The sequence below is a fragment of the Glycine max genome, chromosome 6 (assembly GCF_000004515.6).
Source record: "Glycine max cultivar Williams 82 chromosome 6, Glycine_max_v4.0, whole genome shotgun sequence".
NCBI lineage: Eukaryota > Viridiplantae > Streptophyta > Magnoliopsida > Fabales > Fabaceae > Glycine > Glycine max.
The window spans coordinates 49,305,942-49,320,666 of record NC_038242.2 but is presented as its reverse complement, the minus strand read 5'-3'; the positions used below and the strand labels follow the sequence as shown (position 1 = coordinate 49,320,666).

The 14,725-nt window shown below is 30.4% G+C and overlaps 3 protein-coding genes across 8 annotated transcripts; 2 read left to right on the top strand and 1 right to left on the bottom strand.

Annotated features, from left to right (window-relative positions):
* Positions 1–2,838: 2,838 nt before the first annotated feature.
* Positions 2,839–3,977, top strand: LOC100804396 (protein RADIALIS-like 1). Its single transcript, XM_041016752.1, has 2 exons — positions 2,839–3,327; positions 3,711–3,977. The coding sequence occupies exons 1-2, from the start codon at positions 3,074–3,076 to the stop codon at positions 3,733–3,735; spliced, it is 279 nt and encodes a 92-aa protein (XP_040872686.1). The 5' UTR covers positions 2,839–3,073; the 3' UTR covers positions 3,736–3,977.
* A 2,533-nt stretch (positions 3,978–6,510) lies between these two features.
* LOC100527051 (uncharacterized) lies at positions 6,511–9,690 on the bottom strand. Of its 6 annotated transcripts, none has more exons than XM_006580888.3 (4): positions 9,552–9,685; positions 8,494–8,618; positions 7,076–7,284; positions 6,722–6,991 (listed from the first exon to the last, which is right to left on the bottom strand). In XM_006580888.3, exons 2-4 carry the CDS (start codon positions 8,561–8,563, stop codon positions 6,896–6,898), a joined length of 375 nt encoding a protein of 124 aa, XP_006580951.1. In that variant the 5' UTR covers positions 8,564–8,618; positions 9,552–9,685; the 3' UTR covers positions 6,722–6,895. The 6 variants fall into 6 exon arrangements, with proteins under 6 accessions (NP_001237915.1, XP_006580951.1, XP_040871911.1 ...); XM_041015977.1 differs by having other exon boundaries at positions 8,494–8,601; XM_006580889.4 differs by having other exon boundaries at positions 8,494–8,539; positions 9,552–9,652.
* A 1,359-nt stretch (positions 9,691–11,049) lies between these two features.
* On the top strand, positions 11,050–13,597 carry LOC100803864 (uncharacterized). The gene is made up of 3 exons (NM_001289206.2): positions 11,050–11,405; positions 12,427–12,564; positions 13,012–13,597. The coding sequence occupies exons 1-3, from the start codon at positions 11,235–11,237 to the stop codon at positions 13,372–13,374; spliced, it is 672 nt and encodes a 223-aa protein (NP_001276135.2). The 5' UTR covers positions 11,050–11,234; the 3' UTR covers positions 13,375–13,597.
* Positions 13,598–14,725: the final 1,128 nt, after the last annotated feature.

The window sequence follows — 14,725 nt, the reverse complement described above, 5'->3', positions numbered from 1 at the left end:
ACTTTTTCATTACATTTATTTTGTAAAATATTTGAGATTGACTCACAATTTCATCTAAAAGAATTTGGAATATAAATGTTTTATTTTTATTGTTTTAGACCATAGCTATTTTTTTATTGGAAATAATTTTATTTTAGTCAATTAAAAATATCATAGCGGTAAAATTCTTCCTATCTATAAATATTTTACATAATTACGTATTCAAAAACCTAATATTAAAGGTTAAGCTAAAATAATGCACGTTAGTTATCTTCTTTTAGTTAAAGAGTAACGATCTCTATTGTTGCCACATTAAAGTAATATTTTCAGTGAATTAAGTATACCTAAAACCAATATTTTTAGTACTTTGTGAATTCCAAAATATCATCGAGCATTGGTGTGGGCCGGTTTATAAGAATATACTATACTGAAGACTACTTGCCAGATAATACAAAAACAATAGTTCCATATAGGGTGGTGGCAATCTATAACCAAGTTGCTAGCATCACTGCACCGACTTGAAATATGCTTTAGCCGTACTCCAAAATGTATATAGATATTTAGTCATTCCCTAGAATTTAATCATAATATTTTCTGAACGAAATACACTGGAGCATATTTATATTTAATATAACAAATTAAACCCATAAGAAACATGTTCATAGTAACACAACTCTTGCACATATTCCAATATTGCATACATGACACAACTGCTAATGATGTTGAATCTTCATGTTCTCAAACCACATTTTAACTTAAGGCACATAAGAAGCAACAATATATTTTGTACATGACATCATCAAGTAGTTGAACTCTCAAAATGAAAAATTACAAATAGTGAATATGGAATTAGAAAGAAAAAAAAAGTGAAGGCATGATTGAAGACCAGCAATTATGACAGGAACAAAGTAGTTAATGCTATTGTTCATATTAAGGATAGGAGACATGCAAACTCATTTTCCATAAGGCTATTGCAAGAACTAGAAAAATATAGTTTGTAATCTAAAAATAAACAAAGACACACAGCAATTAAGTTGAACATTCAATGCATGAGGCTTGCTTGCAGCTTAACCAAGATATGAAAATTGCAAGATATAGAAAGCACTATTTTTATTATCTGCATCTCTAATGCCAAAACTTAAACCCTATCTTTAGGTTCTTTTCTCCGACTCAATAATAATCAGAAGAAGGGTCATTTGTTATAACTTAGTGGTCCAAACTCCAAAGACCTGAAAAAAGTTCATTGTGTCCTGCATCACAGTATACCAATAAGCCTTTTCAAGAACAAAGTTGCGGTCTAATCATTCATTACTTCTTTTGGGAAAAGGGTTAACGAAAGTATCTGTCAATTGCACATGAACAAACAGATAGTACTTAAATTACTTTAATTGTTATGGAATTTCTGAATGTTCCATGTGGCCAAACAGATGAAGGAGCTAACTAGACTCAACCCACGTGTTTACTTTTGCCAAAGTCTCAATCTCCATACTTGTATCCTTTTTTTGTATGAAACATGACCAAACTTAGCAGCTAAAGATATTGGCCTCTATACCATAATTAGTATTTAATGATTAGGGGGCATACCCTGAGAGCCAAATTAAAATTGATGGTCAAGATTATACTTAAAACAATCTTAATCATACATATATAGTTATATGATCAAAATTAATTGTTTTTACCTGTCATGTTCTCACTATTTACTAAATAAGTTCTCTCACAAACTCATAATAAACATTGCTTAAACTAAACAGCAACTTATGCAATATTGTTATATTGATGGAAGAGAGGATACATTGGCCTAAGTAAAAATAAAAATTAAAAACACAAATTTTTGGGCCATCTAAGTAATCATCCTCAAACACCAAATAAGAAGATAAAATAAATTTAGTTTCTACGGTAAGTTAAAAGCAACTTATGTACTTAATTATTAAAAAAAAATTCATATAACTTTTCTAGAAGTTGAGATGCATAAGTTAATTTTAACTTACAAGAAGAAGTTCAATTCATTTTATTTTCTGTAAGTGTTTATGGATAAGTTTATCAAAAAACTGTCAGAAACCTAGTAGTCAGGGGAGGGGTCCCAACAGGTGAAAAAAATTGTAGTAGGTAATCTCTATGACCTATCCATCTGATTTAGAACAAACAACAATAATCATTGTACGGGTGAAACTGGCCAGCTAGAGTGTTGGAATGTTGTTCAGGACAAACAACATTCACAATTAAGATCACCTGCAATGATGGAAAACCAAAGTGGATTTTTTCTTTGCAAAATGGTACGTTCTGAACAAGATATTGTGGTGTGTGATGCATTTCTGAAAGCTTTGATACCTGGTTGAGCTTGGACCCACTTAAAGACCATGCAATCAAGAGAATCAAAATAAAGTTAGCCATTAGCTGAACTAGTTGATGGTGGTTCTCACTCTCACATACGTTTTTAGTATCTGAACCACAACTGAAATTTCGCAGTTTAATACTAACAAACATGTTAGTTGGTCGTGTCTATTTCCTCAACCACGTGATATCTCTAAGGTGCTAAACAAAACACATTAACAATATATCATCAACTTGAGGAAGTGTTCTCAACTCAAAAACTGTTTATTATCAATGTGTGGAGTTCCTCTAATTAAGGCTCTTAATTATATTTATGTCCACCAGCTTGAAACACAAGAAAGTACAATTTTAACTTGATTTGATTTGTATATCAAGAAAAGTAAATGGGGGAAGCTAAAAAAGGAAAATAAATAAATAAATAAAAACAAGTACTTTTGGTAAGTTCTATCAATTCACTCACTTATTTTTACTGTTTGAAGATACTGATTCTCCCATAATGCTGCTCAACTTCTTGGTCCTGCTCTATTCTGTGGTTGCTGAGGAGACAAATCATTCAAATTCTTACTACATTTTGGCAAGATTTGCATTCCAACTGGCTCCACCCCACCTCACACTCTCCAATTCTGGTTATAAAAAGGAGGACAGATTGTTTCCTCTCTTCAGTATCAACTCTTGAACAATTCCTTTTGAGTTATTAGACCATTCTCTATATAGTGATCCTCAAACTTAAAAGTTTTTTTGTTGATCATTTTGTCTTGAAGAAATGGCATCTAGCTCAATGTCATCCACTGGCTCATGGAGTGCCAAGGACAACAAAGCCTTTGAAAGGGCTCTAGCTGTGTATGACAAGGACACGCCGGACCGTTGGTACAATGTTGCTAAGGCTGTTGGTGGTGGGAAGACTCCTGAGGAAGTCAAGAGGCACTATGAACTCCTCCTTAGGGATGTTAGGCACATTGAATCAGGGCAAGTGCCATTCCCATACAAGCAAAATGGAGGGTCTCAAGAGGAGAAAAGGTACTACATTCTATTTCCTTTATTATCTCTTGTGAGTAAACTAGCTTTAAATTCATATCTCTATGTCCCCCCACATGCTGCTATTAAACAAATGCTTGTAAGAAAACAAGTTAAGGTAAAATGAGTTTAGTTTCTTTTATGAGTTAAAATCAACTTATGCACCTCAATTTTTAAATAAACCCAGATGAGAGTTTCTATAAAAGTTGAGTTTAGGAGAGATATTGAGTTATTTTACTTTCTTATTTTCTTCACACCTAAGTATTTATAGAGAAGATTATCAAATCATGACTGAGAAATTATCTACACATTGTTTATGGTGTCTTGCTTTTAACTTGCTTATCCTGAACTTACTTTGTTTATGGTCTCTTGCTTTTAACTTGCAGGCTGAGAAACATGAAGCTCCAGTAACCAATTGGCATCAGGAACAAAGAATTTTCTGATTTTCACCATCTAGCAATTTTTCTATAATCCCAGTGCTACGTAATAAGTAGTGCTAGTGACGTAGTAGGATTAGAATATATATTATTCATAAGAATCGTATCCGATGATTCCATGTTGTATTGTCGTTGAAGCAACCTTAAAGAATCAACGACTCTGTCTAAGTTCCAATCATATTAATAAAGTTTCAATTTTATGCGTTTATTTTGTCATTTACCAAAGTGTATCAGTTTTTTTTTATCAATAGGAATCCAACTCAAATATAAGAGATTTAACCGAATTATACTCCCTTGATAATGTATCAATTTATCCCATTACACATAAAGTAATTTAAATAGGTAGGGGAATCAAATCTTAATTGCTAAATCGATATCAAGAAAAATAAATAGACATAGACATAGGAAACTTTATTGAATATAATTTAAATTTACCTGTCGATATTATTATTGTAATATAAAATAATTTGCTGAATACAATATAATATGTATTGTTATATATATATATATATATATTATAAATTAATATATTATTATATTTACGTATATTATATAAAATCTTTTAAAATCCTTTAAAATGTTAATTCAGCACACCAAAATGGTTCATTAGTAATCTGAGTTGCAAGTGGGTGAATTTTACTTAAATAACAAATAAAAGTTGGCCCTACAAACAAATAACACAAGTACAGATCATGATATTGATTTGCATATGTATTGACAAATATTTTTTTTTCTCATTATAATTTTTTTTTATCAAGAATGCATGGATTAAGATGTGAGGGATTATTATAGCTTAATCAATTATCTTAAATTCTGTGAAAAAACAATTATCTCAAATTCAAGTATTGAAAATGCAACTACAATAAATACTCATATAAATACTGATTTGAACAATATTGTATCTAATAAAAAATTACCCATGTTCCGTAAAAAAGTTCGCAAAGATAAAATATATAAAATATTAAATAAAAATAAGCCCAAACTGTATAAAATGAAATGAAATTCATTTTATTTTTCTTATTTTTATTAATATTTTAAAAGTTTTTATGTTGTCAATTTATACAAATTAATGTCACGCCGCACTTTCATTATATTGCAATTAATTATTGGATGGAATTCTAAGTCATGGACTTAATTTAATAACTAAAATATTATCAAAATTAAATATGAAACTAAAATCTTAAATTAAAATACTTCTTTGGGTCTTTCATATAAGAAATAAATGAGTCTAATTTTTTTCCTAATTATACAAAACACAAATACGCTATAAGATGTATTAATTGACAAACTCTTTTAAATCCTTAATTGACAAAATCTATTAATAAAATGATCACTCATTTCTTTATGCAACTGATGCATTTATTGACCAATTAACATGTCATATTCATTGGTGAAATACAAATTATCCCTTCGAAATATTGTCAGTAGTTCTTATGGGTATTTTTGGAATAATTTTTTTATATATTAATTAAAATTAATTAGCTTACCTAAATTTTTTGTCTTAATGAATTTAGTCATGTTTTTTTAAATAAAAGACCGGAAAAAGTATTAAGTATGAAGACTAAAAAAATAAAACAAAAAAAAATTGACACATGAAATCATGTTTACTAGCCGCGTTCATTCTCTGCCTATCTATTTGGTATTTCATTTTGTTCACACAATATCTTCAGTGATCTGACTAACTATATGTTTATTCTTGATTCTAATAAATTCATTTTTTTTATTATTAATATATACGTGTGTAGAGCGTATCAAGTAAAATGAGTGTGTATACCAAAAGGTAAGAGGATTAAAAATTATTACTTCGCTTCTTATATATTTGAAACAAATAAGAATATTTTTTTCTTCTTCTTAAATCTAAGAAATATGATCATTTTTAAGTATATTAATTATTAATTTTCTTCTATACTGTTATTTATTGTAAAAATTATTAATGAAATAAATCATATACTCATGAAAAAGTTATTCCTTGAAACATGAGTAGTGTCATTAAATATAACCACCATTCATACTAATTAATTCAATGAATATTTTGAAATTAAAATTTAAAATTGTCATATCATCAATTAAAAACAACTAACTTAACCATTTTTATTTTTTAATTTAATTCTAAACATTGATATATGATTCTATGATAAATTGATGAACAAATTGAATAAATTAATGCACAAGTTATTTATTAACTTTTCTTTTGTCTCCTGAATGCAGCATTGTCTCTATCTTCTATTGTCTCTTGCGGTAGCTCTGCGACAGAGTTCTGTACCATTTATTATCATTGCCCATAAAAAGTTTACTCTTTTAAGCTAAATACTTTTCTTTTCTCTGCGGGATTAATGTTCAGCCACAAGTGGAGACAAAATAATTAATAATCACAAAACAGATAAGCAAGGATAGAATGGGCCATGGGGGTAGCCAGAAGACTCGAAAGCAAACAAACACGTCAGAATCCATTGGGATTCCAGAAGGTTGGATTGATGAACAAAACCATGTATCACGCACGTTCCTTGTTGGTGTTCTTGATGAAATAGTGTGTGATGGTTTTTCCTAACAGAACCAACATGCAATTTACCCAATAATAATGTTTATTCTCTCTTAACCCTGGGCTTAATCCACAGTGTTTATGGGCCTTAGGGTTTAATGCAGTTATAATACGATACGCCTTTAGAGGTTTGAGCCACCCCACATTGTTTGAGGCATGTTTCTTTCTTCTAAGTTTCAAGTTTACAAATATGCTCAGTTTGTGTTCTTCATTGCAACAGAGCATCCTTATGTGCTCACTGAAAAATTGTATTTTAGTTTTGGTGCAGACATTAACAATGTTGACTTCAACGAAAATATGTCTTCCAAGTTTTGGTGCAATGTCAACATCCTACATCGTGATGCGTCAACATCCTACATCAGTGGAATGGAAAAGGGTACAGGAGTTGATGGTTGGGACTCACTTTAGAAATTGGATCAGCTACCATAATTCAACAATACTTAAGCATAGAAACCATACTAGTAAAAACAAAAAACAACCCATGAATGTAGTTTTCACAAACAAAATTTAGTTTCAAATAGCCTAATATAACTAAATATCTGGGTGGTATAACCACACGCCTCGGTTAAAACCTAGTGGTTCAAAAGCAAGAAATCTAGTCTTGTACAGTTGTCTGAAGAGGCAGAGAACTTTCAACTTCTTTGGAAGCATTGGACTGACCTTCTGCAACAGCCTTGGACATACCAAACATCTGAGATTGATCCGAAACCACACAACATCAGCAAACGATAAAGGTGATATGAATATTTTTTCACATGAAATTTGAGGTACCAACCTTCTGAATTGTTTTCTTAAAACAAGTTTTGTGTTCATCCATAGAAGCATTAATAAACTCATCAATGTGGTCCTTCAAATCGTCCAAGAAAGCAGCTTCTTCATTCTTCTTCTTTCGACATGAAGTAACAGATGGGGCAGTTGCAGTGGATGAAGACTGCTTCTCAGGTTGACTTTTCTGAGTGTCCATGCTCTCCAAGAATCCAGTGGCTAAAACAATTTACACCACTAACTCAATTATCATCAGGCAATTTAGTTAAACATCATTATCACACATATGCACACTCTGCAATCATCGTAAACCAAAAATATTGAAATGCAATAATAATTTTGATTTAACTTGTTCTGGTGAAGCAGGACCTTAAATTCATGGAAAGTTAAAAGGAAATAGTAAAAATTGACACATAATACTCTAGAAAAAAATGAGAGAACGCAGTCTATAAAAGATTTAGAACAACTGCATATCACACCCTGCAGGAAAAAAGAACAGCCAGACAAAACCAAACATATCAACTCGGATGAACTACAACTCTTTCAAATGATTTATTGAAACAAAAACCTATCTAATTATTTCAAACAATGAAAAAAAAAAAGGAGGTCACAGCAGCATCAACCTCAGAACTAGGCCATCAAAGAAAAACATATCAAGCCAATTAGAATTAGATTACTACCAACTCATCCAAATGTATCAACAGCTCAGGAAGTAAATTTGTCTTAACTGATCAACCCCTATAGACAATGAATTGAATAAAAGGATGTCACAGCATCCAAGCACTTTCAAAGTTTCTCAAGAGTATTAAACAAATAGAAATTAACTAACCAACACATAATGATCTTTTAGAGGGGGGCAAAGGTAAAGAAAAACAGCATGGCTAACAACAAATCAAAACATCCACAAACTAGCCTTCAATATCAAAACATATATCTACTCAAATTATCTTAGCAGTATAAAATTATATTTCTTTCCCAAATTATTCATATTCCTAGAGTTAAAATAAGAAAAACTAAACTGTCACAACATTCCCAGATGGGCACTTGCATTGCAACAACGAGGCAACTAAATTTTAATCATAAATTCTAGAGGAGTTAACCCTAACATAATTAGATATTTAGGTTAGAGAAAAACAATGAAAAACACTGTAAGAAGTTTGAAAATCTGCCTACAAAAACAAAGTCAAGTTCAAAAGGCTGTTTATGCAAAGGGAAGAGTGGAGACTAAATCGTACTACACCCCCATGTACATTGATCCCAAGTCCTAACAAGGTTATTCCAAAGTCAATTATGCACATTATAATAACTAAAACATATTAGATTCACCACATAAGACAAAAGAAATAAACAAAAAAAAATAGTAATCAAGAAAATTGAATCATATACTTTCCAAATCTTAGGCTCATGACCAAGTTATAATTGTAGCACCTTGTGTCCTGATGCTTTGATTGGGCCTTTGAACACTTTGTCCGTGCTGGCATGTTAGATACAAAATCATCCATGAACTTCACCAGATAATTTAAGCTTTGGGGAAGTCTTGTCGAGAACAGAGACTAAATTACAAAAATGTACAAGTTTGGCTAGTTGAAACTTGAAAGACACATAATTCTTTGAAAAATATTTGTGCAACAAAGAACATCATAAGAATTTTCAAACAGTCTCTCACCAAACACCAAATCTACATACAACAAAGAGGAGTGCTAACAACACACTCTTATAGGATAAAATTAATTGAAAATTTCAAAATCATGATGTGGGACCCACAAACTTTTGTGATTTCCAATAAATTTCATTCAATTAGAGGGAGTGTATTAAAGAGTCTGTTCTTAAAATTTCTCTACAACAAAACATAAAAGACAAAGGCATGAGAAACTCTCATACCTAGACAAATTACAACACCCAAAGAAGAAGTAAGAAGTCCAATCTATCAGTTGAATTACCCAATAATCTAATATACATATCACACACAAAACCAAACCTTGAGTGCAGAAGAAAACTGACATTAAATTCAAAGGAACCAAAATCTGAAAATTTTTATGCTTAAAATCCCTATGTTAATTTTCCAAAGAAATAAACAGTGCATGATTCCATGTTGTATAGCACAACAATTGCGGCCAGAAGAATAACCCCATGCCGATTATGCAATATGCAGAGAACAAGTCCGAATTTGAAGTAAAACTTACACTAAGAACAAATCCAAATCTGGAATTTTCATTATTAAAAGCCATATGCTATTGTTTTCCATAGAAAAACTCATGAAGAGTCAAAATTCATGTAGGAAAATAAACAAGAGAATTCCAAAGTTAAAAAAAAAAAAAAAAAGCAAAAACACAAAGCGTATATATAAACCACGCCTGTTCAATTGATGCTCCTGTGAAATCCCTATTCTTCAACTCTTAACCAATTTCCTTTAGATATTCATTAATTAATTGATGTGTAAGCAATGCCGAAATTGCAACCGAAATAGGAGAGAAAACGAAAGGTACCTGGTTGGATGACTTCGAAATTGATTCAGAAACTAAAACCACAAACTTTGCGATGGCGAAGCACAAAAGAAGAGGGTCGAAATTGTATATGACATTTACGGGCCTGTTTGGTAGATTTGTTTTTTAATAAACTCACGTTAAAAGAAGGGAATTCGAATTAGTGTATATATAAAACTAAAATAATCATGGATGAGTTTGTTTAGGCCGAAAACAATTGCTTTTCTAAAAAGGTTAAATCACTCACTCATTTTAAATTTTATGTTACATTGGATGTGGTTTTTTAAATCTTTATAATTTATATTTTAATTCTTTTTTAATCATGTATTTTTTAAAAATAATTTTTTTAGTTCTGATAGTTTAAAAAAGTAAAAATTATATGCACTAAAAAACCACTTTTGAAAATACAAGAGACTAAAAAGAATTAAAATGAAATTATGAAAACTAAAAAAATAAAAATTATGAAACTATAAAAACCGACCGAGTAATTTATAAGTATAAAATGTTAGTGTTTGGTTACAATTATAAACAGTGTTTTATAAATAAAATTGATTTTCCAACATGTTTGGGTATGATAATTGTATACTTTTTTTAATTACAAAATTACATAAAACACTTTATAAGCATTTATAAAATGATGAGCTGATTTGTTTAAAGTTGAAAAATTAATTATAAAATAAGTATTTTTTTTAAAAAAAATAATGCCTTTTTAATAAGTTTATATGATTTGCTTATTAAAATAAACAGAAAATAATTTTGAAGTAAAAATAATTTAAATGATGAGTTTGTTTAAATTTTAAAAAATTGATTTAAAATAAATATTTTTTCATATAATCGTTATTTTAAGAAGTAAATAAGATTTATTTTTTAAAATAAGTAGAAAATTATTTTATTTAAGCAAAGATTGTTTAGATAAATATATTAAAAAAACTATTTATTCTATTAAAATAAGTGTTTATTTCAATAAATAAATTTTAAAAAATCTCTTTTATAAAAAATTACTTATTTTATAAAAAAATCACTTAGAATTACTTATTTTATAAAAAATCACTTAGATCCTCGGTTAAGATAGAAAAAAGAACACAAAATTACCATGGAAATATTTATAAACAATGTTTAATCCGTGCATTTCATGGATCACAGTGTCACAAACTCTACTATTTTTTTCCTGCCACACACTTTAGTATTCTAAATGTCGATAGCCCAAATTTAACTGTTCAATAAAATTTTAATATATATATATATATATATATATATATATATATATATATATATATATTTGTCAAAGAAATTTTGTTGAAAAACCACAAATCGTCCACGGTTCATGATACATTTGTGGCTAGCAAGATTGGACCCATGCAAGAGATGTTTTTTTTTTCAGCTACATGGAACTATGTCCATCAGATATTTTTTCCACCAATCCATGTGTCCACACATGACATATCCCACACAACTTGTTGTCCCTTTAAGGCTTAAGCTCCACCACGAAACACCAATCCTCAACACACACAAAATTCTGTTCAGTTTCACCCACTAAACCACCACTACTCCTAAGATCTCCTTCAAAACACAACCAAAATCTTAACTTTCTTGGAACCTTTTTAATTGTTTCTTCTTTAAAAATCAATTTCCTTTAAGGCTTTAACTTTAATATTAGAGTTCTTTCTCTTTCATTCATCCTTGGTAATGGCTTGTGCATTGCAAGCAACCTTAGCAGCCAACACCTATGCCTTTTCTTCCAGGAGATTCTCCTTGAAGCACCAAAAGAACAGTAAGAGAAGGTTTTCTTTGTTCACTGTTAGAGCTGATTCTGATGACTCTGACTGCAATGAGGAAGAGTGTGCCCCGGATAAGGAAGTGAGTTTTCTTAACCAATTTGGAGATTGTGGGGTGTTTTGTTCTACTTTGTTTTGCCTGTTATGTCTATTTGGAGGCTGAGAAAATGAGGCAAAATATGATAAAGGTAAAATGGGGGTCCATAAGAATATAGTAATAATGAAAATTGAAAAATAAGTTTCCTTTGAGTATATTAGATTTACATGTTCTGTCTTGGTATATTGTTGTTCTGCTTATTTGTTTTGGGCTTTTGGTCAATTTAAGGGCCATAATGATTTTTTAGTTGAGGTATGTTTTTGAATTACTTATGTTACTTATTTTTGAGATGTTAGCATAATTTTATTGTCAAGAGTGGAATGATTTAGTCTTGAAAGGATCATTTTCATTAGATCTATGCTGGGCACATTGACTCACATTGCAGAATATGTCAAGTTTAGGTTCAAATTTGTGATTTGCAGGCATATGTAATTTTGCAATTGACATTTTCTATATTGCCTAAAGCACCAATATTGTATTCTTGTTCCTTTTTGTATGTTACTATAGTAGTTCCAAACGGTTTGTTCTTATATTAGAGGATTTATGTTTTTGTGCTCAATGCAAATTCTGTGAATTAGCTTAATTATGACTAAGAAAAATGAGGAGTGGGAATTAGGGATTTTATAAAAGCTGTCTCTCAAAAACTAGTACTATTTTAGGGGAATTAGCATTTAGCAAAATTCAAGGGCATTATTTATGTTCAGAGATGTATTCATTAATATTAAGGATAATTTAGGAATTCCATTTTATGTCATTGAGCCTTTCTATGTGAAACACATTAGTATGTTAATGAAATTTGCATCTTTTCAGTTTCACCTAAATTTCAATGTGTTTCCAATTATTATGCCACTTCATCTTCTGCCTGACTTTCTAATTGAGATGCCTGCATATACACATTCATGCATTATTATTATTAACAAAAGATGAAAGCTATATCATCCATGTGTGTAGCTTCTGCATTCATTTAGAAACAAAGGAAGCTAATCCTCTGTAGATGGTGATTTAGGTAGGGAAGGTCAGTGTGGAATGGTTAGCTGGGGAGAAGACAAAAGTAGTGGGCACATTCCCACCTCGTCGTAAGCCGGGTTGGACTGGCTATGTTGAGAAGGACACTGCTGGGCAGACAAACATATATTCAGTTGAGGTTAGCATTCTTTTCTATTTTAACTAAATTAAAGGCATGCTACGTTTTATTATGTTTCTATTGGTTTGTTTTTTTATATGTATTATTCTTTTAATTTGTTGAAGTTTAATGTTCATTGTCAAGCAAGCAAACATGCAGCAAACCCTGGTAGTGTGATAATTGTTAAGAGATTATTATTTAGACAATCATACATATATTGTTAGTATGTAGATACCAATTTTGAGGTTAGTTGCTGAGAATGGCAGCTTGTGCCCAATTGAAGAATTCATGTGAACATAGATAGACTTTGTTGTTCTGTACTTAGATTTTATAGAAGTTCTCCTCTAACTTGTCTAAAATTTGAAGTGCATAAGTTGATTTTAGCTTATGGGAGAAGCTCAATTCATTAAAACAAATCAATGACAAATATGATGAATTTGTCTAACACACTCCTTATGGCCTTTCCAGCCAGCAGTTTATGTGGCAGAAAGTGCTATAAGTTCAGGAACTGCTGGCTCTTCTTCTGATGGAGCTGAGAACACAGCAGCAATTGTTGCAGGCCTTGCTCTGATATCGATTGCAGCAGCATCGTCGATACTGCTACAAGTTGGTAAGAATGCTCCTCCTCAGATCCAGACGGCTCAATACTCTGGACCATCACTTAGTTACTACATCAACAAATTCACGCCGCCGGAAATTACTCAAGTGTCTGTGCCAAGTGAGGCTGAACTATCCTCATCTGTTCAACCTGAAAGCCCACCTCCGGAAGTTTCCCAGGTTCAGGTTGAAGCTCAAGCTTCTGAGACCTCTAGTGTGAACATTGAATCGTAGGTGTATCAAGTGGTTACCACTTTTGCTACCAAAACATACCAAAGAAGTTTATTTTGTGTATACACAACTAAAGGTTAATGGATGCAAATGTTGAACATCATTCTTGGTATGCCACTGCTACCAACTGAAAGTGTGTTTATCTTTTGCAGGGGAAAGTGATGATATTTAGTTTCAGTTTTATATAATCCTCAAAATAGTGAAACCACATTGGAAATTTTTATAATGTTCTGTTGGTTCCTGAGGTTTTTTTAGGCATATTTAAGATCCTTATTCATCTGTTCACTTAGGCATAACAAGAATTGGAAGATGTTGAGAGCTAAAATTGCAATATATATATATGAATTGAAACTATTATTTTATATTTTGTTTTTTTTTTCAAAAACTTGAGCATATTAAAATATTTTAAAAATGACTTTTCATTACAAGAATTGAAAGATGTGATCACTCTAAGAAAAGTGATTCAATTGACAAGGTTAGTAATATATTTTTTCAAATACATATTTCTATTGATTGCGATTTATTAAGAATCATAAGATCGTGTAAATTTCATTTTTCATAAGACATGTGATTTCATTCTTGCAAAGCTAGTATTTGCCAGCAGAAAAATCTTTATTTCTGTGAAAGAACACTTTCTTGTTCACAAACTTCATTTTTGTAGGTTTTAAAATGAATGAGATGTTCGCATAGTAAAGACAGAGTTTCAAGGAAATTTTCACTTGATTTTTTTATGAAATTTTCTGAAGGTATTGCATACCTCTTTGCTTTGCACAATCATCCAAAAAGAAATGCTTGTCCTTTTGTTTAATTTAAAAAACAAATATAAAGTTAATTTACATTTTTAAAATTTATTATAAGAAAAAAATATTTTTATTTAGTTTATAATTATAAAAAAAAAGCTTCTTATTTTAAAAACTTGTTACGTCGCAACTTTTTCAAAGGCCAATAGCTTTCTTGAAAAAAATTTGAAACCTGTTGGCTACTATTTTATATTCTTTTTTTCCGCAAAACTTAAACAAACATTAAAAAATTAAGAAAACTTCTTGAAAAGAACTCAAACAAAGAAGCTCGAAATGCAAATAATATGAAATTTATTAAGAATCACAATTTATATAGATTTCTCTGTTTTAACTAGTCTCATTTATCTCTTAAAAAAACTAGTCTCATTTATGATTTTATGATTTATACTAAATTTTAACTAATGACAAAACACATCTAATAAAAAAATAATGACAAAACACATTTATTAAAAGTGTATTACTAAAGACTAGTTTGTCAGCCACTTTGTTTAGGTTTTAAAAAAGATTCTTGTACAATTTTGAGGCACGCAGAATGCCAGAATGTAAAAGAAGAA

Excerpts from the sequence above, each read along its gene's own strand:
- LOC100527051 (XM_006580888.3), bottom strand. The coding sequence starts at position 8,563 with ATGATTTTGTATCTAACATGCCAGCACGGACAAAGTGTTCAAAGGCCC. Across the intron at positions 7,285-8,493 it reads TCAAAGCATCAGGACACAAG|CCACTGGATTCTTGGAGAGC; the intron begins GTGCTACAATTA and ends AAATTGTTTTAG. Across the intron at positions 6,992-7,075 it reads TTAAGAAAACAATTCAGAAG|ATGTTTGGTATGTCCAAGGC; the intron begins GTTGGTACCTCA and ends GATCAATCTCAG.
- LOC100804396 (XM_041016752.1), top strand. The coding sequence starts at position 3,074 with ATGGCATCTAGCTCAATGTCATCCACTGGCTCATGGAGTGCCAAGGAC. Across the intron at positions 3,328-3,710 it reads GGGTCTCAAGAGGAGAAAAG|GCTGAGAAACATGAAGCTCC; the intron begins GTACTACATTCT and ends TTTAACTTGCAG.
- LOC100803864 (NM_001289206.2), top strand. The coding sequence starts at position 11,235 with ATGGCTTGTGCATTGCAAGCAACCTTAGCAGCCAACACCTATGCCTTT. Across the intron at positions 11,406-12,426 it reads AGTGTGCCCCGGATAAGGAA|GTAGGGAAGGTCAGTGTGGA; the intron begins GTGAGTTTTCTT and ends ATGGTGATTTAG. Across the intron at positions 12,565-13,011 it reads CAAACATATATTCAGTTGAG|CCAGCAGTTTATGTGGCAGA; the intron begins GTTAGCATTCTT and ends TGGCCTTTCCAG.